General features: G+C 40.8%; 2 protein-coding genes across 5 annotated transcripts in view; one reads left to right on the forward strand and one right to left on the reverse strand.

The window, feature by feature from the left end:
• The first annotated feature begins 26 nt into the window (after positions 1-26).
• LOC6619825 (neuroglian) overlaps positions 27-25,755 on the forward strand; it is a 37,437-nt gene continuing 11,708 nt past the window's right edge. For 3 of the 4 annotated variants that reach the window (XR_004362429.1, XM_032724966.1, XM_032724967.1), the window contains exons 1-2: positions 14,421-14,493; positions 14,808-14,937. Coding sequence is in view for 3 of the 4 variants with exons in the window: in XM_032724966.1 (XP_032580857.1) it covers positions 14,421-14,493; positions 14,808-14,937 (203 nt within the window). In the remaining variant the exon portion in view is untranslated. Of the gene's footprint in view, positions 111-14,181; positions 14,494-14,807; positions 14,938-25,755 lie in introns of those variants that run through there. The other variant, XM_032724964.1, reaches the window with a different exon arrangement.
• On the reverse strand, positions 8,158-12,314 carry LOC6619824 (actin cytoskeleton-regulatory complex protein PAN1). The gene is made up of 3 exons (XM_032724968.1): positions 11,943-12,314; positions 8,496-11,810; positions 8,158-8,433 (listed from the first exon to the last, which is right to left on the reverse strand). The coding sequence occupies exons 1-3, from the start codon at positions 12,133-12,135 to the stop codon at positions 8,375-8,377; spliced, it is 3,567 nt and encodes a 1,188-aa protein (XP_032580859.1). The 5' UTR covers positions 12,136-12,314; the 3' UTR covers positions 8,158-8,374.

Raw genomic sequence — 25,755 nt, forward strand, 5'->3', positions numbered from 1 at the left:
CCAGTTCGACGGTGATGCCACCCCGCATTCCGTGCGTCCGATTGTTACCGTTCGCGAGGCTGGCAGTTCCTCTCCGCATTCGAAAAGAAAATATTCGCGCTGCTGGTTCTGTATGTCCGCCGAATCGTATTTACTGAAAACTACGCCGAAAACACCGCGATACATATTCGCAGTCGAGCGAATATATATCGTTATTTGGGTGTTTAAGCACTAACTTTATTTATTTTTTCCTAAAATTTCGCGTGTATAACATAACTGTCCCTGTGTAACTATGTGTGCTTGCGTCGGTGTTAGTGTTAGAGAGCACCGGGAATTGAAAATAAAATAGTAAAAAAAAACAAACTGACGCCGCGTAGAAAATTGCCTTATTTACTCCGCCAATATATAAATTAGTTTTAGCTCTGCATTCGCTTTTTTTTTAGTGTGCGTTCGTGTGTGTGAGTGTGCGGGTGTGCTTGTCTGGGAATTGTTAAAAATACGAAAAATTGGCTGGAAAACGAAAGGAAGAAAAAACCCATAACAAAATTGTTTGTCTCTTTGCGTTACTTCCACCTTCTTTTTTTGTTGTTGTTTTACTTTGCACACTGTGCCGCACCCAAAAAGTTAAATAGTTGATGGTTTTCATTAATGCAATTGAATATAAATGAATGGCAATGCAATAATGTACGAAGCACACGATGACAACAAAAAAGGAGAAGGAGAGCAAATCGGAGGACGCCAAAAGCCAAGCAAAGGCAACAACAACAGCAACAATGGGCGCCATTAACTGTACAAAAGCGCTCAAAACCTCAACATTTAAAGCTCTGCTTTTTGTTTTATTTTTTCCATTTATTGTTGTATTCTAGTTGTTTTTGTATGTACATATGCATTTACCACGAAGCCAAAACTTCGCAAGCGAGTTTTGAGTGGCTCCCTCTCACTCGCTCCGCTCCCGCTTCGTCTCTCACGCTCTGGCGCGTCGCCCTCTCCCTATCCCTCTCTCTCTCTTACCTGAGTTTTGAGTTTTGGATTCTTGAGCGCTTTTTGGCAGAATCCCGTCATCTAGTTGTTGTTTTTGTTGTTGCTGCTGCTGGCTTCTATGACTTAAAGGTAAGCATTATGGATTTGAACCAAGTTTTCGTCCAAGGGCGTAATCTTAACTCCACACACACAGTTTTTTTCTTCTCATTTTTATTGGTGGCTCTAAAACAGGTTTTCTAGCAGCTAGCGAAGATGGTGATGAAGAAGAAGAGCGCAGACAATGAGCGCGAATTACGGCATGTGTGTGTGTGTGCGTGTGTCGGTGTGCTTGTTATCGTTGTGTTTGTGTGTGTGTAAGGTGGGGCAGCTTCAAGAGATCACTTTTGAGCTCTTTTTACGTTTTTCGCCCTCTCCATAGTTCGTCGCCACTTTGGCGCTCTTCTCGTATTTTCACATGTATTTTCCACGTTCCTAGCGATTTCTCTCTAAATTCTTTTGATTTGATACCTCAAGTACTGAGATAACGGGTTTTCCAATTACATTTTAGAAGATACAAAAAACAAACTATCTTTAAGCATTTTCAGTTTTATTTCAGTCTAAGCCAGTGCAAAACTTTAAAATTCTTTAAATTTAACAATATGTGGAACAACTGCTTTTCCAATTGCAAATGGAATTGAATTTAGTTAGGTAAAAATATACGTTTTTTACTTCTCTCGGCTATTTTTGTTGCTTTTGCTTTTGACCATGCGGTCATCGCGACGACGTCATCGTTGTGAATAGGTTTATATACGTATGCACATATGTACATACATTCATACATATGTATATGGCAGTTCGTTCCGCCCCAGCAACGCCGTCGACAGTATTGCCTCAGCCCCGAATCGACCCAAAAACGTATCAAGAATAATAATAATAAATAAATAAAGAAATAACAGAAACTGAAACTGCGCCAACTGAAGCAGCATTAAAAATTAGCCTGCCAGTTGCTAGGTAATAAATGCCCTTGTTGGCCTTTTGGTGTGGGAATGTCAGGCTAAAGATACAAGATACAATAAGAGATGAAGTAATATGTTTATATATTGATAGAATTGAAATAGAAATATTGAAAAATATTTACTCTAATTGTACGTGTTTCTGATAGCACATTTTATCAACTGGTTTTTTTTTCACTTTAACCGGCAACCACAAGAACAGCAAAAAAAAAAAAAAAAAAAAAAAAAAGCAAATTTCTAAAGTTAATTCAAGAATAAATGTTTAAGCAAACGCAAAATCCAAAGTCACTGTGCTGATATGTAATCGCAGTTTTTTTTTTCTTTTTTTTCAAGCACAGTAGGAAGATAATATTCGGCGATCCTTGACTTCGAAAAAAGCAAGGCCAAGGTGATCGGAGAATACTTCCAAGTTGCAGGTGAAAGACTATTACTATTAGTATTATTACTATGTAACTATATAAATTCAAGTCCCTTTCAATGAGGCTAACCTCCAGTAACTGGGATCGTTTTCAATGAGAGCGATAAGCGAGGAACTTGAAACGAAACATTGAAGCTTTATCGATAGAGAAACATCCCCTATAATTTATGCCATTAACAATTCGAAAAGTCAAGCATAATTAAAGTAGTTCATTATTTGAGTAGGTACTGAAATGGACACTCACACTCGAGGCCACTTGAATAGGTACAAAGCATTATTTACTGATTTTTTTTTGGTCATGCTTCGCCTATTTGCTATTGTTAATACTCTGGTGATTTTTCGCATATTAATTTGGAATTTGTCGACAATAAATCATACGCAGATCACTGATTACTCTCTGATATATATGTATGTTCTTGGATTTACTTGGTTACTTGGGGCTTTTTCTTATATCTTGGATTCCTAAACCTCAAAAATATTCCCCATTGGCACTTATGTATGTATGGTATGATCTTGGGTGATTTCCCTCGTAATTGAATTGTTCTTGAACGCCAGAGGCGTTCTATAAACTTTTCGTTTATCAATTCTCCTGGGGCTTTTGTAATTTGTGTTATCTACTTTCGAGTCGATCAATTCTTGATTCACACTTGGAGGCACTTTATTGGTTTTGTCACTTCTGTCGGCTGCTGAATGTACATACATACAAATTATGATATCATCGATGATATCTATCTGCGAACTCTCTTGTATCGCGCAATTTATGAGAGATTTATGTTGATATTTTCTTCTTTTTTTGGCGTGCAATTGCCTGGCATTTGTTATAATTAAAATGGAACGCCCCAAAAAGTTGGGGGAGCTGGTAGGAATCAGCAGTATATACTCGTATACAAATTTGTGCGTTCCAAGTGGATAAATACATACATATGCATATATGTACCTATAAATTTATGCGTTTTTGTGCGGCAGAGTGTGTGTGTGTTGGATATATATTGATATCATCGCCGCGATCTGTATCTTTTTCGAAGCTCTACCATGTGGACGGACTTCTCGGATCTCATTTTTAGTCTTTTCATCTCTTGAACAGCTGGCTGCTGGCGATTGCGTCATTTTCATTCGACATTTCTGCCGCTCTGCGACCAGTTTTTAATCCAATTCCGACCGTTGGCCACGAAAGAAATCCTTTTATGATGTCATTTCAAATGTTGCATGTCGCATGTCGCAGGCCTCAGGCCAAAAAAAAAAAAAGAAAAAAAAAAATCCTTTTTCGTTCACAAAATCAATAGTAAAAGCCAGGAAATACAGCTTTTTTTCACTTCGCTACTCCGCAAACAAACAGAAAACACAAAAACGGCGTGGTGATGTCATCAATTCATTGCCTTCGAGAATTGGCCTGTTTCTTGGTTAGTTTGCCCACATTTTTTTTTTCCTATTTCAACAAACTGCCACTACACTATATATTTCATATCCGATTTGCTGTTTGCATGGCATACCATGCTCTCTGGTAAATAAATCAACATTTTGTTATAAGAAACGCTTATCAAGATTACCCATCGAGTGTATGAAATTCTTATAAAAATGTTCGCAAATTTATTATTACTTTAGTTGATAACATATTTGTAGCGTTTGCTTATATAAGCATACAAATTTTAGAGCGGATGTGCTTTGATTTCATCAAGGATAATCACCAAAACAACTGCATAGAATTCCCAATCAATCATCTCAACTTTCTTTCTAGCTAAACTCTAGTTGAAAGCATAAGGGTTAAGGCGGCAAAGTGTGCCTGTGCTCTTGTGGGTTAAGGGGATTCGATGCCGGTTTGCGGTTTTCGCGGTTGTCGCGCTTAGATGTCTGTTGTTTTACTTTTATTTATCATTTTTCGTTGCCAAGCTTTTTCCGAAACTGAAAAAAAATGTGCTCGTTTGAAAAATGAAACTAAAGTTATACAAATTGTAGGCAATTATTGATTATATAGCTTGTAGTTTGATTTTTTTTTCATATTAACTTCAGCTGATATACCAATTATAACATACTACACTACTAAACATGTGACAATATCATAATTTATAGCATTTAAACAATAAGTGCTTGTAGTATTAGGATGAATTTTTGAATTGCTGATTACACCTTTTTTTCGCCACGTGCATTTGTTAGTTTCGCTTGTTTTATCAGCCGTTTTTGCGGCTGCTCTAGGTGCCAGTACCGCTGCTCTGCCGGCGTCTAAAAGTGCATTGCACTTTTAAGTGTTTTCGGCCTGGTAAATCGGGTGGAAAGCGGGGAAAAGACGCCAGAGAAAAGCCCCATGTGGCACAGTTGCAAATAGACGAAAAAATGTAGAAAAAAAATATGGGAAAATAGGGAGACAGACAGGAGTGGCGAGTGCAATTTGCATTAGCTTTTCGCTATGTTTTAGTTCTTGTGCACTCACCGCCAACTTCTTGTTCGCATTTTCCTCATTTTCCATGCCCAATGGGGCTACTTGGGACCCTCTTGTCATTTGGGTTAAATGCGAGCAGGCGTAGAAAAAGGGGCATGGCACTTTTTTTTTTTTTTTTTTTTTTTTTTTTTTTTTTTGTTAATTAAACTGAAAGAAACGCAGAGTTTGAAAGGCAAATGAATGGTATTTAAAAAAAAAAAAATATTTCAATTTCAGACGATCATTGCAAACTACTTTTAAGTGGGTTAACTGCTTCTCTTACTGCATTTCCAATACGTAATGTACGATTATTGAGCGATTAAAGATTATTGAACTTTTGTTGACAATCTCCGCCTGCGTTTTAATTGATCAATCAACAAGTCAACTCAATAAAGTTATATATCTAGATAACTTTATCTTTATTTATTTGTATCTTTGCGATCTACAGACGATCGCGTTTCATTTTCCGCATATGCAAACAGTTCTTTGTCGGCATTTACTCGTATATTTGATCGAATTTGTCATTTAGTTTGTTTCCAGCCTTAAACAAACAACAAATAAAGCTTCGTCGTTTTATGGAGCTTTTTCCAGACTCAAATGGTGACTCAAAGTCAATTCAAGCTTATATCTTTCCCGATTTGTGTGTTTGTTCACATTTTTTTTTCAGGTATTTTTTTCATTATATGTATTATCGGACACACCCAGTGAGAAAAAATTTGTATGACAAGCTGTTAATTTTTTTTTTTTGTGAGCTTCTCTCTTTGGCTCTCTTATTTTGTTTATTCTTCAGATTTGGTGGGAAATGGAATTGTACAATTGATCTTTGCCAGTTATTTCAGTTTGAATCATACATACATATGTATTTATGTATGTAGTTTAGGCGTGGCTAACTGCTAAGTGTAGAACTATCTACATAATTATGGCAATTAACATACGTCTGACCCACATAATGAGGACTTATGTAAGCTGAAAAGTTACTGGAATATTTTGCTGTAATATTTATTTTTGCTGTTCCTTGACCTTTGGGAATTCCAAAGAAATCCATTAGTTTGATGAATATCTTATTCTTATTTTATTTTTTCGGTCGTGTTGTGGGGCCACTAAACTTCCGTTTAGTGCGTTAGTTGGCCCGCTTTAAATGTGGTTAAGCTGAGGATACTAGCGTATGGTGGGGATATAGTGGGGCTTGGTGGGGCGACGAGCTCCCGTTTCATAAATTGCATTATGTTGCCGGCGAATGGAGCGAAGTTGCCACCGCCAGCGGAGCATTGAACTTCTCGTCTGTGGTCCGGAAACCTGACAGCAACTCCCAGTGGAAAATGCCACCCCAACCCACTTTCCTGCCAGCCTTTTGGTTAAAAGTTTTGCGTCTGCTTTGCTCACTTCCTTTGAATTTTCCGCACGCGGTGGAAAACTCGACGAGGGGAGAGGTGCGGGGAAATTTGTGTTTGCGTGATTGATTGATTGCGGAAAAGTTTACTTTTTTTAGTGGGTTAAAAAGCGGTTTAATTAAGTGATCAAGTTGGTGCAAATATAGATTTTTGTTTTACGTTGATAAAAGGTAGTTAACTCGATAGATAAATTTAATGTTAATGTTTAATGTTAATAATGAGATAACTTTATAGTGTTACGAATGTTTTATTTAAATTCGAAACTTATGGATAGAAAAATGAGATAATGTGTGGTCAGCCGTCCGTCTATCAGTCACTCACTCATTCATTCACTCATTTTCCATGCTGACCGCACAAAAAAAAAAAAAAAAGAGTAAGGGAAAGAGACAAAAGCGTTGCGGATTTCATTTCATTCACATTGATTGGGGTGGCTCTGAATTTCTGGATCACATCAGGGGTTAACGGCGTGTGTATCCGTATCTCTGCGACTTTGTAGATACTTTTGGATGGCTGCATATTGGTGTTTGGTCGCGTGTCAAATAACTGTGCTTGCAGCTGTTTTCCCGAGGGTTGCAAAACACAAATACTTCCATATATAGGATATGCGATCAGGATGTGTGGGATATTAAGGATATATGCACATATAGTAGTGTCCTGTTATTGTTTGCCAGCTACCTAAAATCGTCAGCAATTTTGCACTTACTATTTACTTTGCGGCCCATGGCCCCCGGAGAATTTCCACTTTCCATTCTTAATTGCCCAACGAAAGTCAACAGTTTTCCCGATTGAGTTATGTGGAAATGCTGGTAGCAATGCCCATTCTTAATTTATAGAATTTATTGGCATTTAATGCGTTGGCATGAGGGCGAGAAATTACACTGCTATGCTCCGTCGCATTTGCAGCATAAATGCGCCAATAAAAAAATGAGTTTTCCACGGCGCGGGGGAATTAGTCACCACAAGCAGAGTTTAATTAATCAAACGGGGCGGATGGTGTGCTTATTAATTTGCTCTGATTAAAGGCCCAAAATGACCCCACAAGAGTCATTCAATCGCTCACTCGGATGGGTGAAAAGTGGGAAAGGAGAAAGGGCTTTCTAAGCCGCCTAATGAATCAGCCCGCCGGAAAATGACTAAGCTGTGAAAATGAAAGGGCAATCGGTTGGGGAAAAGTGGGGGCTTGTTTTGAACTCAACATACATACACACTATATGGCACTGCATTGCAGTCGAATCAAAGGGCCAAGGCCACCAAAAAACCCGAGCCAGAAAGCCAAACGAAATGTGAAATGGCTGCCAGAATATTGGGAAAAACTAAAGAAAATCCTACAAGAAACTACACTAATTTAAACAACAGATGTTGCAAGTATTGGCGGCATGATCCTTCGCAGTTTACGCCAATTAAAGATAGCCGGGCATTATCCTTATAGCCGCCATATGTTGCGTTCTAAATAAAAAAAAAAAAACTATAATGCGCGTCTGCATCCAAGTTCCACCCTCCACCAAATTAATTAATTAGCATAAATTATCAATTAAAATGCGCTCAGTCAGCGATTCGAGTCAGTTGCCGACAGCGGGCGATAGGGGAAGTAAATTCCGGTTTCAGGATCGCTGCAACCACCCCTACCTATATATATATATATATATATATGGATTATGTACATATATGGCGGTGAATTCGAGTGTCAGCTGGCACCTATATCAGCCTATATCCCCTCCCCGTTGCATTTTAGCGCTATTAATCAACTTCCATCCCCGAAACATATAAAACGTGCTGGATTTTATCTGCTTCCAAATGGAATTAACTTTTGAATAACTTGCGCAAAAAGCTACCATTATCTGTTTTTATGTTATGTTTATGTTTATTTTCTTTAAAGTTATACAACTTGTACTTGTACTCTTTACTGGATAAAAGCTTAGGCTAGACAAAAAAAATTCTTCAAGTTGACTTGAATAAATAGTGTTAGTAAATAGCATATTGAAGTAGTGTTGGAAAATTTATATTTGGGCATTCAAAAAACGCGAGTTGGTTACTGAAACTACAATTTTGAAAATACAAAAAAAAAAGCATTACAATTATTTAGAATTGGTTTAGAATTAATACACGCTGATACTTTTTTTTTTTTTTTTTTGGTTTATGTTTGTGTTAGAAGCACTATAGAGTTCGCTGATCCTCCTCCTCTATACATAATCCTTATCGCTCAGATCTCCACCACATAGCGACTGCTGCCCGAGGGACTTATGGAGTAGTAGCTGTTCTCTGAAAGGAATTTATAGAGTTTTATAAACTTCATTCAGGAAAATATCTATAAGATAACTTACCTTCGTCGCTATCGAAGCTATAGAAGTTGTCATCATCGCGGGTCATGGATCGTCGGCTACGTCGTTGATGCTGCAGAATTTGCGAGGGATTCTGGTTGGGATTGATACTGGGATTCGGATTGGGATTCGAGTTGGCATTGAGGTTGGTGGGCGTGGAACTGCGCCGACTGCTGGGAAAGGACAGTGGCGAACCGTACTCGGATCTGCTGCAATTGGAGTTCTGTCGATCCAGGGCCAGTTCCATGGACTTCTTCTTCCTGGTGTCGGTAATCTCCTGATGATCAGATTGATCCAATTGCTCCAATTGCCGCTCATTGTTATTGTTGACAGTTATTTGGGGTATGACCACAGCGCGATTCGTGGGTGTCACCGAGTCGACGGCTCGTCTTTCGATTATCTGCAGCTCCAGGATTTGCTCCATCTCCGGTTCCTCATCGTCGGCCTGGGCACTTCGCTCGTACTCCTCGCTGTGCATCCGCCGGGGGCAAAGTCGTGGTCTGCCGCCCTCGAAGCGGGATATCAGCTTATTGACCTTGCCCACATCGCCTGGTCGCACCTGTTCGTTGTAGGTGAGGCGCAGGGAACTGGTTTTTACCAGCGGCTTGGCCGGTCTCGACATGGAGGCGCTCCTCTGCGGGATTGCCCGGGTGACGGGAGCCGGCGAGGGAACCGGTGCCACCGATGGAATGGTTTCGGCTGAAGGAGGCGGCGGTGGTTTGCTGACGGGCAGCGGCGGAGGCACTGCATCGTAAATGGGAGGCGTGGGTGGGCGTTTCGGAGGCGGACGTCGCTGTGGAAGTGGCGGCGGTGGCGGCGATTCCGATGGCGGACGCTCCGAGGGATCTCTCTCCTCCTCCGCCTGCTCCTCCTCCGAATCCCTCTCCGCTTCTTCGTCCTCCTCCTCCTGCGCCATCAGGCTCTCCCTGCTGTTCCCGATCTGTGGACTCTGCACTCGTATCCTTGTGACCCGGGAACAACTGTCGTCCGCCTCCTCGCCACTGGTATCAATGCTACTCCCAGCACTGATCCTCAAAACGGGTGCATTTCGCAGGGCCTCATCGAAATCAGCAAAGGCAGCTGATCCTCCGGCCGATGCCTCGAATATATCGATGCTCTTGGGCTTGTACAGAGCTGGAGCTGGCCACGATGTCTGCTCCTTGAAGCCGGCGATGATCTGTTCGTTGGGCAACCAGGCGCTGGCCTCAGATGGCGGGTTTTTGGTGCCCCCAGCTGGGGTTTTGAATTCCGGCGATGGTGATCTCTTGGTCACAGGCTCACCACCGGGATTGCCTGGAGAGTACGACATGGTTTGTGGTCCAGAGGCTGAAATTCTGATCTCCGGATGGGGCGAGGTTTTTGGCCCAGCTGCTGGAGAACTTTTAAGTCCGGAACTTCGGATGAGCGGAGATACTGAGCTCCCCTTTGACGCCACCGCTATGATTAGCGTGGATTCGTAGGCATCGGAGTGCTCCTGATGGATGAGCACTCTGGGATAGTCCTCGTCGGCGATCTCCTCCAGCGATTCGCTGCTCCAGGCAGCCGCTCCCCTCTTCGACGCCGCCTGAATCTCAGCCAGCTTCGCCATCTGGCGAGCAGCGTGGGCGGTCGCAACTCCCGATACGGATGAGTGGCCCCGCTTCGCCTGATCCTGGCTGTGATCCTCCTCGTCGTCCTCCTCCTGGATCTGGCCAAATGCCTCCTCAGCGGATATATCCTCACCGCTGTCATCGTTCTCGTTCCCGTTCTCATCCTCGAGGCTATCGCTGCGATGGTAGGTGGCCTCCAGGTCATCATCATCGATCTCGACTGGTTCGTGACCCACTGTATTGGGTTTCGGTTGCTGGGACGTTGTCGCGGTTTGGTTGTTGGCGTTACGCTGAAAAAACTTGAGCTGATGCACCTTCTCGTTCAGCTTGGCCAGGGTCTTCTCCAGCTGACTTCCCACGAGCAGCCCGCCCAGAACTCCCGATGCACCAGCAGCTGCAGCACCACCAGTAGCACTACCCTCCGCTTTGGTTTCCAGCTCTTTGGGTTCCTTGGCACCCTTGAAACTCTTTCGCCAGCGCTGCTGCAGTTGCTCCGTGGATGCAAATCGACTAAGACGAGCCCTCAGATTTGCAGTGGAGCTTCTGGTGGGTGCATCTTTCGTTTTTTGACCCTCCGGCGTTGCCTCATCCCCCTGTTCCTCTTCGTCTGAATCTGAAGCTGGAGCCGCAGCCTTGGGCTTGATCTTGCTCGGTCGTTTGATGGACTTTCTGAGTCTCTTGATATTCTGCCTTATGCTCAGCTTGCTGCTGTCATTGTTTTCGTCAGCATTTTCTCCAGTTTTTGTGGGCTCCTCTTTGCTCCTGGAAAACTGGGGTAGATTGGGCAGACTGGGCAGATGGGGCAACTTGTTGAGCAATTGCTTATAGCTACTGGAACGTGGTGGTGGTGGATTAGCTCGTGGAGAATCCTCCGCCGCTGCCCCATCGCCTGTTGCCTGCTGCTGCTCCTCCATTTCCAGTGGTGGCTTCCTGACCTTGGCGAATCTGGTGGCAGCTATGCCGGGCTTACGGTGACTTGGCAATGGTGGTGTGGACTCCATGCCGCTCTCATCCGTTTCGTGGCTCATCTTGCCCCTCTCGAACTGCTCGTGCTCCACGTCGTCGTCATCGAAGGTGTTTTGTCGTGTGCCCGCCAAGGTTTTGATCTTGATGTCATAGTTCTCGGCTATCTCGCGATCCCTGCGCTCCCTGGCCAGCTTCTCCGATTTCAGTTCCCGCTCGTACTGCTCCACATAGCGATCCACCTCGATGTTGTCCCTTCGCACCGTCGTTTGCTTGGCAAAGATGTGCTTGATCCTCAGTTCGCTGAGGCTCTTGTAGCCCCTCTGCAGGCGTTGGGTCAACGTGGTGCGTGCATTCCCATTCCCACTAGGCGAGCTGTCATCCGCACCAACGACTGGAATTTTAATGGGACTAATGGGTCGCGAGGCTCTGTCGCCGCTGCCAGGCGCATAGTAGTCGTCATCCAGACTACCAGCACTTCGATAAGTTCCCGGCTGTGATCGTCCCAGATTAGCCCGTATCTCCTCCTGCTCACCCTCGTACATCAGCGAACTGATGGTGGAGATCCTCTGTGGCGTCCTGTTGATGAACTGCTGCGATTGGCCTGCCACCTGGAGGTGCGATTGCTGCGCTGCTCCGGCGCCATCTTTCGAGGATCCACCCGCTGTTCCTCCTGCAGCATTTGATCCGCTCTTGGAGCTGCGAAATATCTTGCGACCACGCAACTTGGGCAGCGATTTGGGCAACTTCAGTTGTGGCAATTTGGCTATGGAAAAGATTATAATGAAAATCAAATATAAGGAATCTAGCCTATATGGGGGAATAGGTATTTTACTTTATAGACTAGACCTTGGTCTAAAAATTAAGAATCCCTCAAGTTCATCCTACCACCTCCTACCTTTCAAACCGTCCACATCGATGCGTTGGCATAGATTTCGAAAATCCATGGAGGAACCGATGCGATCCGTATTCCTACTGCGATTTGGCTCCAAGTCGGAGCTGCGTTGCTCCAACTGCGATTCCGATTGCACCTGGTGGATGTGATGCTGATGATGATGGTAGTGCTGGAACTGCTGCTGCTGGTGGCTCATGGCACCACGCAAGCCAAGATCTATTCACTTTCCACTAGATCAGCAAGGCGATTGGAGATCAAAACCAAAACCGATACGGAAATAAAACCAGAAACGGAAACTGAACGGAATTCGTGGGACGTCCGATGCAGTTCAGCATTTTCGTCGGTTTGAAGAGGCTCCGGCGGAGAATAGCGCAGAAAAATACGGACTATGGCTGCGCCACTGGCACCTGTCAATGGAAAATCGCTAATTCAATTAGCACGCGGGGGATTTTCCAACCCTTTGTTTTGGTCGAAATAAGAGGTAGCTCCAGGGCGTTTCACTTTAACGCAAAGAAGTGCCAAAAAAAAAATCCACGCAAAGATAGAAAACCACAGTTTTTAGATTGATATGTAATCATTTCAAAAACATTCATTTCGAAAACAGTTTCTACTTTGTAATACTAAAGTGCATCTTGTGCTTTGCATTGCATTATTCGAATTAAAGGGTATTTCGCTGTCGACACCCTTTGCACTATCGTTTTAACTTGTTTTCCATCTCCTTTCGAACTATTTTTATGCTAACTGCCCTGGCACAATTTTCTAACCAGGTCTATGACGTTACCTCGCATAGCCCCCAATGTACATATGTACTTATTGATTCATTGACGGTTGTGCGTCTGGTTTTCTGGTTTTCTGGTCCTTCGCTGCATTTCGTTTACCAATTGCCACAGTTCTCTTGGCCATTTCCTCGGCGTCTGTTTTCACTGTCCCAAGGCAAATATCGTCGCAAAAGTAATAAATTCGCAATAATCGATTTTCGGTTCCCTCTGCGTTTGTTTTCTTCGCATTTTAGCTTTTTGTTTGCCTTTGTGTGGTTAATGATTCGAAATGGTAAAACGCATTCGATATCGAAATTGTGGGGTCTCTTTGCTCAAAATCAAAAGGAATTTCGAAATAGAAAATAATCAGTATTTTGATCACAACATTTGAGCTTGTTATTAAAATTCTAATCGATTTGAATTCAAATTTTGGAATTTAATTTTTTTTGCCATTTTTAGCAAATTTTGATGATGTTACCCCTTACAAAAAATGCGAAAATTTGGTCGAAAATTAATTTTTCAAAGTCCTTCCAAAAGTGATAGGGATGGTTAGTATTGGTAATTGGGAGCACAAAACGGTAATTCTTTTGGCAGTGTGGCCATTTTTAGTCTAGTTATAGTCAAAAAAGCCAACATGAAAATTGAGTTTTTTGCCAAAAATCGTTTCCCTGATTTTTTGTTAAATAAATAATCGGTATTTTGACCATAACATTAAAAATTACGGCCCAAATATGGAATGTCATATCTCGTTGAATTCGTAACGAAATTCCCTAGCGAACTGTGTCCAAACTTCGAAATTGTAATTTTTTGCCATTTTTCGCAAATTTTGATGATTTGCCATTTTTACAAAAAATGCGAAAATTTGGCCAAAAATAAATTTTGTAAAGTCCGTCAAAAAGTGATAGGAATGGTTAGTGTTGGTAATTGGGAGTAAAAAACGGTAATAATTTTAGTTGTGTGACCATTTTCGGCCAAGTTATGCTGAAAAAACGAATGGGGTATATTGAACTATGCGCCTTCTTTGATTTTTCGCATAAAAAGAAGTGAACCTTTGTAGCGAAGTTTTAGTGAAATGGTCGTTGAAAATTTTTTAATTTTTTCCATATGTTTTAATCGTTAAGAATCTAACCAGATTGTATTGCGTGCTTCTGAAAGTGAGAAATAAAACATTAGTGGGGAAAATTCGCGCGAACAAAGGAGAGTTTCGGATGAGACATCTGGTAGTCATTAGGCGAACACTTTTCTCGTTGAAATCAAGTTAAATAATCGCATTACTCACGGCTCTTTTTCCACTCTTTCCACTTTCTTTGCAGACATGAGAGACGTGCCACATAAGCTTATACCGCCCACACCACCCACCAGCCATAACGCCATTTCGCTCGCACTCACACGCTTGGCGCGACGCGATTTTCGCAATTTTCGCAATTGAAAAGTGTAAAGTTCTAGACACCATTATCAGCGTTGTCATAATCTTATTTTCGCAGTGCAACAGCAGAAAGTAATAAAAGCTCGGCTCGCATGCAATTTTCATTAGTGGGAAAATTGTTTGATATTTAAGAGGCAACCGAGGAATAAACAGAATCAACAGCAGCAGACACACACACACACATTCCAAGCCAAATTAATAATAGAAAGTGAAAAAAACAGCAAGCAGAAAACCAATAAAAGTTTAAACCAAAACGAAACACACTCGAGGGGGCGAGCGGAGAGCCAAACGACCAAAATGTGGCGGCAGTCAACGATACTGGCCGCGTTACTAGTGGCTCTTTTGTGTGCGGGCAGAGCAGAAAGCAAAGGTAAGCGATAAAAATCATATATATATTTAAAGAAAATAATCTATAATTAATTAATAACTCACTTGGGCTTCATTTGTATCTATATTGAGTGCAATTTATGGAACTGCTTTTAAGTACAGATCATAGATCACTTGGAGATTTCCACCAAAACCTAATGCTTCGAATTCCCCAAGTCCCAAAAATTAGTCACTGCTATAAATACGAGAAGCATTTAATGGGGTGGAAATCTTCAATTTATGCGATCAATTAGTAGACTGGAACCACCAGCACCCAATGCTCATCGATCTTGCCTCTCCTTTCCCGCATTCTTCCAGGCAATCGCCCGCCAAGAATCACCAAGCAACCGGCACCCGGAGAACTGCTCTTCAAAGTAGCGCAACAGAACAAGGAAAGTGACAATCCATTCATAATCGAGTGCGAAGCCGATGGACAACCCGAGCCAGAGTAAGTCAACTGAAGATCTGGAAGATCAACAAAATCTCAATAGAAGAGCAGAGCTCTTGGGGAATTGGATCGTTTAGTTTGGATCTATTTTATATCAGCTCGTTGTCTATATATTTATGTGTACCCTGCTCATCATGCCCTCTATTTTAATTCACATAAATCAAATTTAAGCAGTCGCGTCTACAAAGTTTTCCAAATCCAAAGAGTGCGTGTAAGAAATCGCATTTTTTGTTTATTTCATTTTAGCCTTGTTGTTCTAGACGGGTTGTTTTTTTTTACGAAATATTTGGCGTCGTCACGAGTATTTTTAACTCATATGAGTTAGAGCAGGAAGAAGCACATTCTAAGGCAACTTGATATAGTTTGCCCTAAAAAACAGTTTTCATATCCAAAAGAGCGAAACTAATTGATGGAAAATAAAACATAGTTTATGTTATACGGCTGTGCCAAGATTTAGCAAGAATTTTAATTTTAATAGATTTTTTCGTTTACCACGGCTGTGAAATGAACTAAAAAATAAGGCACCAAATAACATTGAAATATAAAATTTTCTGCTCAAATTGCACTTTACAGGGTATTAAATACTTCGTATATCAAACACATGGCTTTGTTCATGTGGCTGCGCTATTTCTGTCGCCAAAATGTCCAAAAATACATCTTTCTAAATGTGTTTAGAAGTTTTTAGAAGATTGGACGCCCCTCTCGTTTTACTTGTTGTTTTATTTTCGTCACGATGCAGGTCTCGTTGAGGAAGTGAAGTGATATTCGTTACTCTGAGTAATACACATAGACCTGCTCCATAAATACGATTTGAACCTGTTTCCGAAACACGTTTCGTTTCGGTTGTTTTATTCATAAACAGTTTAGATCACATTTTTATTAGTAGAGCATGTACTTGGTGACCATTGCAGTGGAATTGAGTCATTCCCTTGGAAAGTGCGGAATTTGAAGTTATCATTTTTGTGCACAAAGGGCATACAGTGGCTGATGATGATGATGACTACTACTACCACGATGATGATGATGATGGCATGACCTCATTGCCCGAGAACTGTGTGGGTGGGGGTGGTGTGGTCAAAAGTTGCGAAGACAAGCAGGGTGCCATCGTGAAATTCCATATTGTCTGGAAAATAGGACTGTGTTGTAAAATAGTTTGGTCCTCATTCTCAGTTTGCAGTTGAAAATGTCTTAATATAGTAATATTACCATAAACAGCAAAAAAAAAAGAAACGAAACATGCATATTGCATTAAATACAGAGGCTATTGGCTTTAAGAAAAAGTTACGGCATACAAAATTCAGCTTCAATATTTGTTTATAAAAATCTTTTTGCAAATGCAGCTATTTCGCTGTATTATAAATTTTGCAGATTTGGTAGCTCATTAGTTGATGTTTACTGTATGGCAATAAAAAATTGGCAACAAGTGCAAGCAGCGCAGCAGCAGCGCAGTCGACGTTGGCAGAATAGCAACAGATGGCCGAATGCCAGACAGACACACACACACACACACACAGATATGAAACACACACACACAAGTGCAGAACGTGAGAAATGTGCGAGAATACTAAGAATAAAAAGCAAGAAGAAGCATAAGGAATGGGAAAATTGTGTGTTGTTTATTTTTACACGTACGAAACTAAAATGGGTTAATAGTGGGAAATGTGTGCGCTTTTCCTTTGGCCCTCTCTCTCTCCCCCTCCCTCCCTCTCTTTACCCATACATCACTATCACTATCCCGCTCTGTCACAGCAAGTGGTTCAGGTACAGTGTTAGAAAATAAAAAAAATATCAGAGTCAAAAAGCTGTAATATCACAGAAAACCAGTTTGACCGGACGGCCAAGCACGTTGAGAATATTAACCAAAACGAAATGCAAACAAATTGTTGAAGAGAAAAAAAAAGAAATTTACTCAACTATGCCGGCTGGGCATTACGTAATTTTACCGGACAATTTTTAACAGTTTTTTCATAGAATTTTAAGAAAACTTGTTAGTGCCCCCACTTCGGGCGCCATCTACAGGCGAAAATTGTTACTACCATTGGTTTATTTTCAGTTTTTCAGTTGCCAGTTATTACATCTAGTTTTAATGCTTAGTACTTAAATTGGTAATTGGGAAAAACTAACTATTTAACTACAATCGATTAAAAAATGCTACAAAGATTTCGATTTAATAATTCGAAAGTCTATGGGCATTTTGCAGTTACGAAAGATATTTATTACAATGCAAACAGCGTGGGCATAAAACGGAAATTGCTGTCCAATTTTCATATTTTATCTTAGGCATGTAATAAGCTGAAATTACTAGCATTTTTTCTTTCCATTTTTAATTCATAATAATTTTGTTATGCTAGCTGGTTTGTGTTGGTTTCCATGCACAGAGAAAAAGTGTTGGCACTTGGGATTTGCAGATTGGTTTATTTGATTGTTACCTTAACAAAGAAACCCTTAGATATTTGAATAGAAATAGATATGATATTCAAGGGAATATAATTTATTTGACTTCCTATTTGTTTAATACCACTGTATTTTATTTGAAGTGTATAAACTCCAAATTCAGGCCGCATAAATTATATTCATATTAGACTTTTTTTTTATCTCTGTTTGCATTACATCAGACGTGCGCCCGATTTTCTATTACTTTTTTCGTAGCTGGGCTTATTTTTTGTGTGTGTGCTGCATTCTATCTATATATCCACATCTATATCTATCTATACGCCTCCGTGATTCAGCATGACACACTTTTATTGTTGTCATTGGCCGTCTGATGTCGCATTTTCTGCGTTTTATGTCGCTACTTTGTGGCTGTTGCTGTTGCAGTGGCAAATGCATAACGCGTATATTTTTAGAAATTACAATAATTTAATGATTCAATGATTGAGGCAACAAACGACCCTCAATGACCAAACCACGATTGATTAAAGATAGTGTTATAGTTTTGATTCATGTTTATATTCACAGTTACAGTTTCATAAATACTTTGGTTTTTCGACGGATTTTCATTTCTCTATTTCTACTGCCTAAGACTCTATAATAATGAGTCAGAATTTCGCCAGGCATATTTCAATTGATTGTATTTAATAATATGTATAAGTTGCAAACACATCTGCACAAAGAATCTGACGCATCGAAAGATGATTAATCCATGTGAAATGAAAACAAAAAAAAAAAAAAAAAACTGAAGTCAAGAAACGTGTTTTCTAATCATTTATCAATTCATTAGTGTTACAAAGTTTCCCCTGAGGGAAATATACGATTATCCGCATATTACTTTCCCTTTTTTCATTGTCTTTTTCTTGCCTCTTACAAATGAAACTATTTCCATATTGTTTGTGCCTCGCCTATTCTTCATTTTTTTTTCTGGCACTCTGGGGTTAAGCAGTTCAATTGAATCGGGTTAAAGCGCAGTTATTTAAACCTCTCAATTCCCCTTTGTCAACAGTTTAAACTTGTGTAAAAAGTGTAGAGCATTCTTTAAACTGCCCTTGAATTTGTAGGGTTTTAGGCTCGTCAGTATAGGACAAAAAAAAAAAGAAAAAAACTTACGCTGTTTGGTTTTGAAAAGTTGTTTGCTTAAACTTTGAAGAAAAACTAGTTTCGTCAGTTTTTTTTTTCTTTATGTTTATGCATGTGTGGGAGCCATGGCAGTCGTATTAACTATAAGGCAGACAAATACTTTGCTTTTATTTTGTTTGAAAAATGCCACGAAACTGAAGCAGAGCTTTTCGATTGCTTCATGTGCCATGGAAAATGTTTGTAAATGCATGTTTAAACCATTGCTATTTAATGCTTCAGCTTAAAGCAGCCAATTAGAATATTATCGCTTATCCTTGTAACCCAGAATATATTCCACATACGCAGTGTGTGTCAGCTGCTGGAAGATAAATAGAGATAAAAATATGGAGAAGTGAGTGGAGTTGAAGGCTCATTGATTTTTCACACCACGCTGCACAAAGTCCTTCAAAAGCTGTCGCTACTAGTTCATGTCCTTGAATGTTATTTTCCTTCATTCCTCCGCTTGGCCCACCCTCCCGTTTCCCAACTCCCCCTCGTTAATTTTGTTATTTTAGCTTCATGTTTCCCTAATGATTTTGTCTCGTCAGTTTGGCGCCAGCTTTGCCGCGACCACCCCCAAAAAATTCAAAATCAAGGGAAAAGGCAAACAAAATGTAGGGAAAAACTGCAACTGAACAATTCAGTCTTAAGTAGTCCGATTAAAATCCGGAAATTGCAACCCCAAAGTGATGGAGTCATCAAATGAAAAATGACTTGGTGAAAGATTGAGTACAGTGAAACCTAGCTAAGAGGAAGACATACAATATTATCTAAATATACGCACCCCTATGTTTAAAGCATGATGAATTTCTTAAAAGCATGGTCACACTGTTCGTGTTCTGAAAAGCAACTCTGCCTCGAATGGCGTAGCATAGCACAGTTCGACTGTACTTCCCTTTTGGTCTTTCTCGTCTCCCTTCCAGAGCATGATTCATGCGTATCAATCAAACTTTTTGGGCAAAGGGCGCAAAGTGGGAGAGGGGTGAAAGGTTATAGTTAGCGGTGGGAGTCAACTGATGACGACACGTTCCATTGTTGTTGTCTCGACTTGCCATTTTGTCATTTATTCGGCTTCTTCGGCTCATTCTTCCGACTTATTTTGGCTATTGCGCATATGAAGAATTAACGAAGAATTGTGGAAAGGGAAGTGCAGGGTGTGGAAATCGAAGGGAATCTTATCATATTTAATGCAGCCAAATTGAAGAAAATCGATGAACTGCGACAGCAGAAATAAGAGTAATAAGAGTAGGGCTTCCTATATAATTTGTTGTATTTTTTGGGAGGGTGGAAAGTAAATGGAGATATTACTTATTTATTTACCGAACCCAATGTGACTCATTGTTCGAGGGTAATAAATGCTGTACTTAGAAGATTGATTATTAAATCCTCCTAAAGCTCTTAATTGTATTACCAAAGTGAAGACGTGAAGAACCATGAAGAACGCTTGAGTTGCAGCAATTAAACTTCAACTTCATGAAAGTACTTGTCCACTTAAATAACCCAGAAGATCTCGGTATGTGCTCCATTTCGACATTATTCTGCAGTTGAAATTCTCCGCACGATGAAATAAATCATAAAGGTCTGCACTCAGATCTCTGGCTCAAGATTAAAGTCAGGAAAAAACCAACCTGTGCTCATAATCCGAAACCCCAAAACTGAAAAAGTTGAGAACTTTGTGTGTTGTAGCTTTTCCCAAAGTTTTCTCACGTTGCGTAGTGCATTCACGATCGTGATTCCTCGATTTCCCCTTTCGTACTTCTCAACTACCTTTCTTCTTTCGCCGACGACTTCGTCTAACGGTGGCTCGAGCACTCTTTTAACCCTTTTATGGTTTTATATGTTACAGTAGAGCCCAAGTTGGGGGCACAAGAAACATTACGCACATAACAATTACCAACGGAATGAGTGGTTTCTGCATTTCTTTCTCCTGCTTCTCGTTCAAGTTTCGTGACTTTAATGACGTTGCATAACTTTGAGAATTTAAATATAGCCAAACCCAAAAATGATATCAACATATTTTTGGAACTCGCCACTTCCGGTCCAGGTGTGTCCACAGGTGTCTTCTGCGGCCCATCTACTCGGCCCGGTTTTGTTTTTCTTTTTGCCCAGGAATTCCTTCCGTTCTTCAAGCCACCAAATGTTTTTTGATTCGGCTGTCAAGAACAGAAGCATCGTCTAAAACGATATCTAAACAAAAGCCACACTGGAAGAAAAGGATGTGGCATATAACATATTATTTCTGATTTAAATAATGTGTCTACTGTTCAATAGAAATTAACGTTTAGCAAAAAGTTCTTGATTATTTCATAATTTTGATTAACAATGGTTTGCAATTTTAATTTGTAGATGCATCCGCAATCTCTCAGTGTATATTTCCTTCGCCATCGATTTGTGTGCAAGCGAGATGGCAAGCGTTAATTTGGGGGATGCCCCTTGGGCGGAAAACGTTGTTGCTATCGAAATTGGGGGCTAATATGGTAGTTAACTGGCCAACATGCATACACATATGCTGCGCAAAAGGCCAACAAATTGAGCCAGTATTGGACACACACAAAGTTCTGAGTTATCGATAATAATTTGGAATATTTGAAATGAAATGCAAGTTACTTGTTCTTAATATTCTAATTAAACATTTCAATTATTTTGTTTTTGCTAATGCAAAGCCTAAAACCTCTGCTCACTCAACTTGCCACTGGGACAACTTCTCTCTTAAGTCTGAACTCCTAAGCCTTTTCCTAAATTCCCATACAATCCGCATCATCGTCATCATCTTTCATAGCTCGTAAAACCGAAAACGACTTTTTAAATATGTACAACACACACAGACAATATTTGCAAGTCGTTAGACGTCTACTCAAAACCCATTCCCTTGCACGATGCTGCGGCATCCTGTTGCAACATAAAGCGGAAAAAAAGTTCAACTCCAGGAGAAAGGAACTCCATTCATTCGATTCAAGTGTGTGTGGGTGTGTGTGAGTGTGTGTATTGGAATGCGGGTGCAACCCCTCAGGAGAATTCCCCTTTTCCATTCACCCAGCACAGTGGAATCAATATTTTAGGTACGTCAATTGCAGGTGATGTTTGGAAAACATTTGAATTGACTTAAGTATCGACTGGTTATAACAAACAAAATCATTCTACAATCTTAAAGAAACAACTTGATTTAGGTTCTAGTTATATTTTTTCATCTAGTATTTGTCTAATTATTCCACAGTAACTAGAGCTCGGAGTCCCATGTTGTTTTTCATGTCAGATGTTAAGTACAAACTTCGGTGTGCCGCCATTCCTCTTTACATTGCCCCTTAGGTGGCTGCGTTTTCATTCAATTCAGTCAGTGGAGTTATGCCTGGCTGGATGAGTCATCGTCCTGCCCCTTTTTGCCCATTCGCCCAGTTCTGGCCATCAAGTTCCTCCCTTTTGTGCCCCTCTCGCTGAAACCGGCACGTGGCAACTCCTTTGCTGTTTGTTTTAGCTAAAAGCGTTTGTTGCTCCCGTCTAATCCTTTCCCATCTGGTTTTTGCCTCCCTTCGCTTCTCTCATTCGCTTCGCAAATCAATAGAATAGAGCTTGCTCCTATTCACTCAGCGAATAATCATATGATATCTATATATGATATATATGATATCTAACTTTAAATATGTTGCTAGCTAAAACTCTATGGAGTTTGATTTTTGGTATGTGTGCATATTTAAACATTAACTGCTAACATACCAAAATTCATAACGATTAAAGGTTGCAATCCATTAAAAATTTCTCTCTCTGCACATCTGAGCTCTTAATGTGCTGTAATTGCAATTGAAAACGCATTGAAAGGCACATAACTGACATTTGACATCGTTGATATGATGAGTCGATTCAAAAGCCACTGGATAAGTGAGCGGAAGCCATATGGGGAGTCCACTTGAACTTGAGCAACCTCGATGAAAGAAAACAGAACTGAAAAATTACTACCGATCGCCACAAGCTAATTTCGTCGGACTCTCGGTGACTTGATGATTGCCCAAATGTTCCGGTGATTCAGACGTTTCCCCCCAAAATGCTCCAACGTTCATCTTCAATGCTACTGCGTGTCTGTTGTAATTTTACTTTATTTCACTTGATGTTGTCATTTTCGGCAGATGGACGAACAGATTGGGCAACCAACAGAAGGGCACGACAATGTCAATTGTTTTTTTTTTTTTTTTTTTACGCTGTTCTCTTATTTTGCTCGATCAGAAAGCACAAGAAAAGCACAATAATCATGAAAACAAAATGTATAAAACTTATTTTGTATGCTCTACTTAAGTTGGTACAAGATTACAATGATGCTAAAGAATTCGCTTTTTTGAACAAATAATGGGTAAAAGTATGACTGTTCTACTTGGCCAACTTACAAATATATGCATATATGTAAGTAATTTGTTCGTGGAATTACCAAATTGGTCACACAAAGGCGGAATGATTTAGTTAACTTTATTAGACTGGCCAGCTGAGGGTGGGACAGGACCCATGAGATTTTCCAGTTAGTAGTGTTACCATTTTTTTTTTTTTTTTTTTTTTTTTTTTTTTTTTTTTTTTTTTTTTTTTTTTTTGTATTTTGCGTTCCCTCGGGTCGTTGTCACACCTAATTTGCGTACTCGCTCGCTCCTTTGGGGCCATCCATCAACTGTTGCCATGCCAGGGTTCGCAGGTCACACAGGTCGGGTGTCACCTGCTCCTGCAAGGACCACCCCCCCTTCCTCTCCCTTCTGCATTTTCCTGCTGCTCCCTTTTTCGGGCCTTCCATCGAACTATAAAAAAAACATTGTTGTTTGCATGTTTGTTGGCCATTAATGAGCGCTGTTTCCCCCATTTCATTCGGCCCAATGTCCAATGTCCTATTTTCGTGTTTCGTATTGTTGTTATAGTGTTGTATAGTATAGTTGATACCTTGGAGACGCTTCCGCTTTCCCCACTTTCGCTGTGCGATATCCCGCCTGCTTTTTTATTACGAAATACAGGCAATGCACGACATTATGTCAGTTTCCTTTGAAAGTAATTCCTGGCAAGCAGAGACAGCAGAAGAGTTGTTTGTTCAAGTTGTTGAAGCTCCACTGTAGTGCTATTCGGTGTCATTGCTCGTTTGACATGCACAAAATGTCAACAAAACTGACGAAGCTGAGGCAAAATCACGCCCATTTTCTTGCGAATTTCAATTCCATTTCCTGTTTAGCTGGATTTCCCGATTTGGTATTAGCCGAAAGAGCTTTCTGCTGTTTTCCAGCATCCCAAGCAAAAAAAATGGACTGCGGGCCAACCCTTGTCGGCATTTCCTCGATTTTCACCCCCTCTAAAAAAAAAAAAGTAAAATACAAAAATACAACAAATGAACCCGCGGGCCATTTAAAGTTTTTTGCCATTTGGAGGCCGACAAAATTCACGAAATTAATTCGAAAAGAAGTCCAAGCCAAAAGGCAATGTACCCTAAAGTCTCACGGGAATGTGGAAAACGTGACTAATTTGGGTAATGAAATACAAGGAACGAGCTCTAATTAATTTAAATGTTCTAGGGAGAGTCATAAACTGGTATAAATTAAATAAAGTCAGTAGTTGTATGTATGTAATATAATAATTACAAGTTATATACACAAAAATAAAACGTGATCTTAATGTAATATATTCGCTGTGAGATCAATATTTATGAAATTATTAAATCAATATTTTTGGATGGCTAATAAAAAATGTCTCCACTTTTTTTCCACCTGTTGATCAGGGTATCATAATTTGCGGCTGAGTGCAGGATGCGGCATTCTTAGACCTAATACACATTTTGCTCCTTTTGTTTAACTTCGGTCTGAGGCCCCGCCCCCAACCACGCCCCCCTGCGCCGCTCAGTCCACTGTCTCGCCGACTGCCCACTTTTCCACCCCTCGCCCTCCCTTCTGCCAGTGGTTCTCCCCTCCTTGAGAGGAAATTTGCCTTTGGCTAAAAGCGGTTTTGGCCTGGCTCCTTTCCTTTTACTTCTAGCCCTGGCAGAGTGGCCACAATTGCGGTCACAATAATAGAGGCACAAGTGCTTAAACAGATGGATTTTCTTCTTTAAATTATATATTTATTTTGTTGTTATGAGCTTTATATATACATACATAGCTATTTATTGCATTGCATACCAAATTTCCAAAAATCCTAATTAAATGCTTGTGTTTGTATGTCTGCTATGGAAATGTATCTAGGCTTATGTATGTCTGTATGTTTGCATATAACTGGGTTACATACGTATGTATACTGACCACTTCCTTTCTTCTTTTTTTTTGTCAGTGAGCGCGCAAAAAAGTATGCTACGGTATTTTGTTATTTTGCAACCCCAAAAAGTAATGTACAAATGGAGCCCAACCGCTAAAACCCCTCAGCTATCACCCTCACACACACACACACACCCATCCACACTTATGCAAAGCAGCTTGTGTGTGTGTGTGTTTGTTTGTTTGTGTGTTTTAGCCGGGCTGATGAGTCATCAGCAGCCATATCCTGGCACTTCTTGGCGCATTTTCCATACAGATTTCTATCGCCATGAAAGGCTGGCAAATGCAAATGCGAGGGGGAAAGGAAAAGGAAAAGTCAGCTAAAGGAAAATCCGCTGAGGGGGCTGAGTTCGCTTGGCGGCGAAAAGGGGGCGGGCCAGTTAAGTGAAGCCAAGTCAACCCTAAAACTATCAGCGCACTTTGGGGTTAAGTGGTGTCGAGCTGGGACAAGAAGTAACATAAAGGAGCTGTCTACTAACCAGTAGCTCTTCAATATATGCCCGAATACATATACCCTGGATTTTTAACGAAAGTGTACAAGATAAAGGTTTACTTTACTTTCTTTTGCACTGTTTTGTGTTTTGCAGACATTCAGTTACATAACTTGCTGTTGTGCAAGTAGTGAGCATACCCTACCAGCTATATGATACCCTCTAGAAAACAAGTCATAAGAATGAATGTGCAAATGGGCGAATTCCTGCCGGCGTGGGCGTGACTGTGAGTGGGCGGGGGGCGTGGCGAGCAGCTGTTGTCTGGCCATTTAGCTGTTGTCTTTGGCAACCGTTTCAGGTGACCGCCTCGTCGTTGGCGGAACGCTAAGCGGTAAAAGGTATAGCCAGCCAAAGTTTCGATGGTGTCGAGCGATGGCGACAGGCGTCGTGCTTTACCGCTTGACTGCCCTTTTCTTTTTCCATTTCCATTTCCATTCCTGGCATCCTGGCGGTGGTATCCTTGCCTGGCTTTCCTGCCACTTGGCCAACAATTTATTGACCCGCCGACCAGTTTG

This window comes from Drosophila sechellia, chromosome X (genome assembly GCF_004382195.2).
Source record: "Drosophila sechellia strain sech25 chromosome X, ASM438219v1, whole genome shotgun sequence".
In the NCBI taxonomy this organism is placed as follows: domain Eukaryota; kingdom Metazoa; phylum Arthropoda; class Insecta; order Diptera; family Drosophilidae; genus Drosophila; species Drosophila sechellia.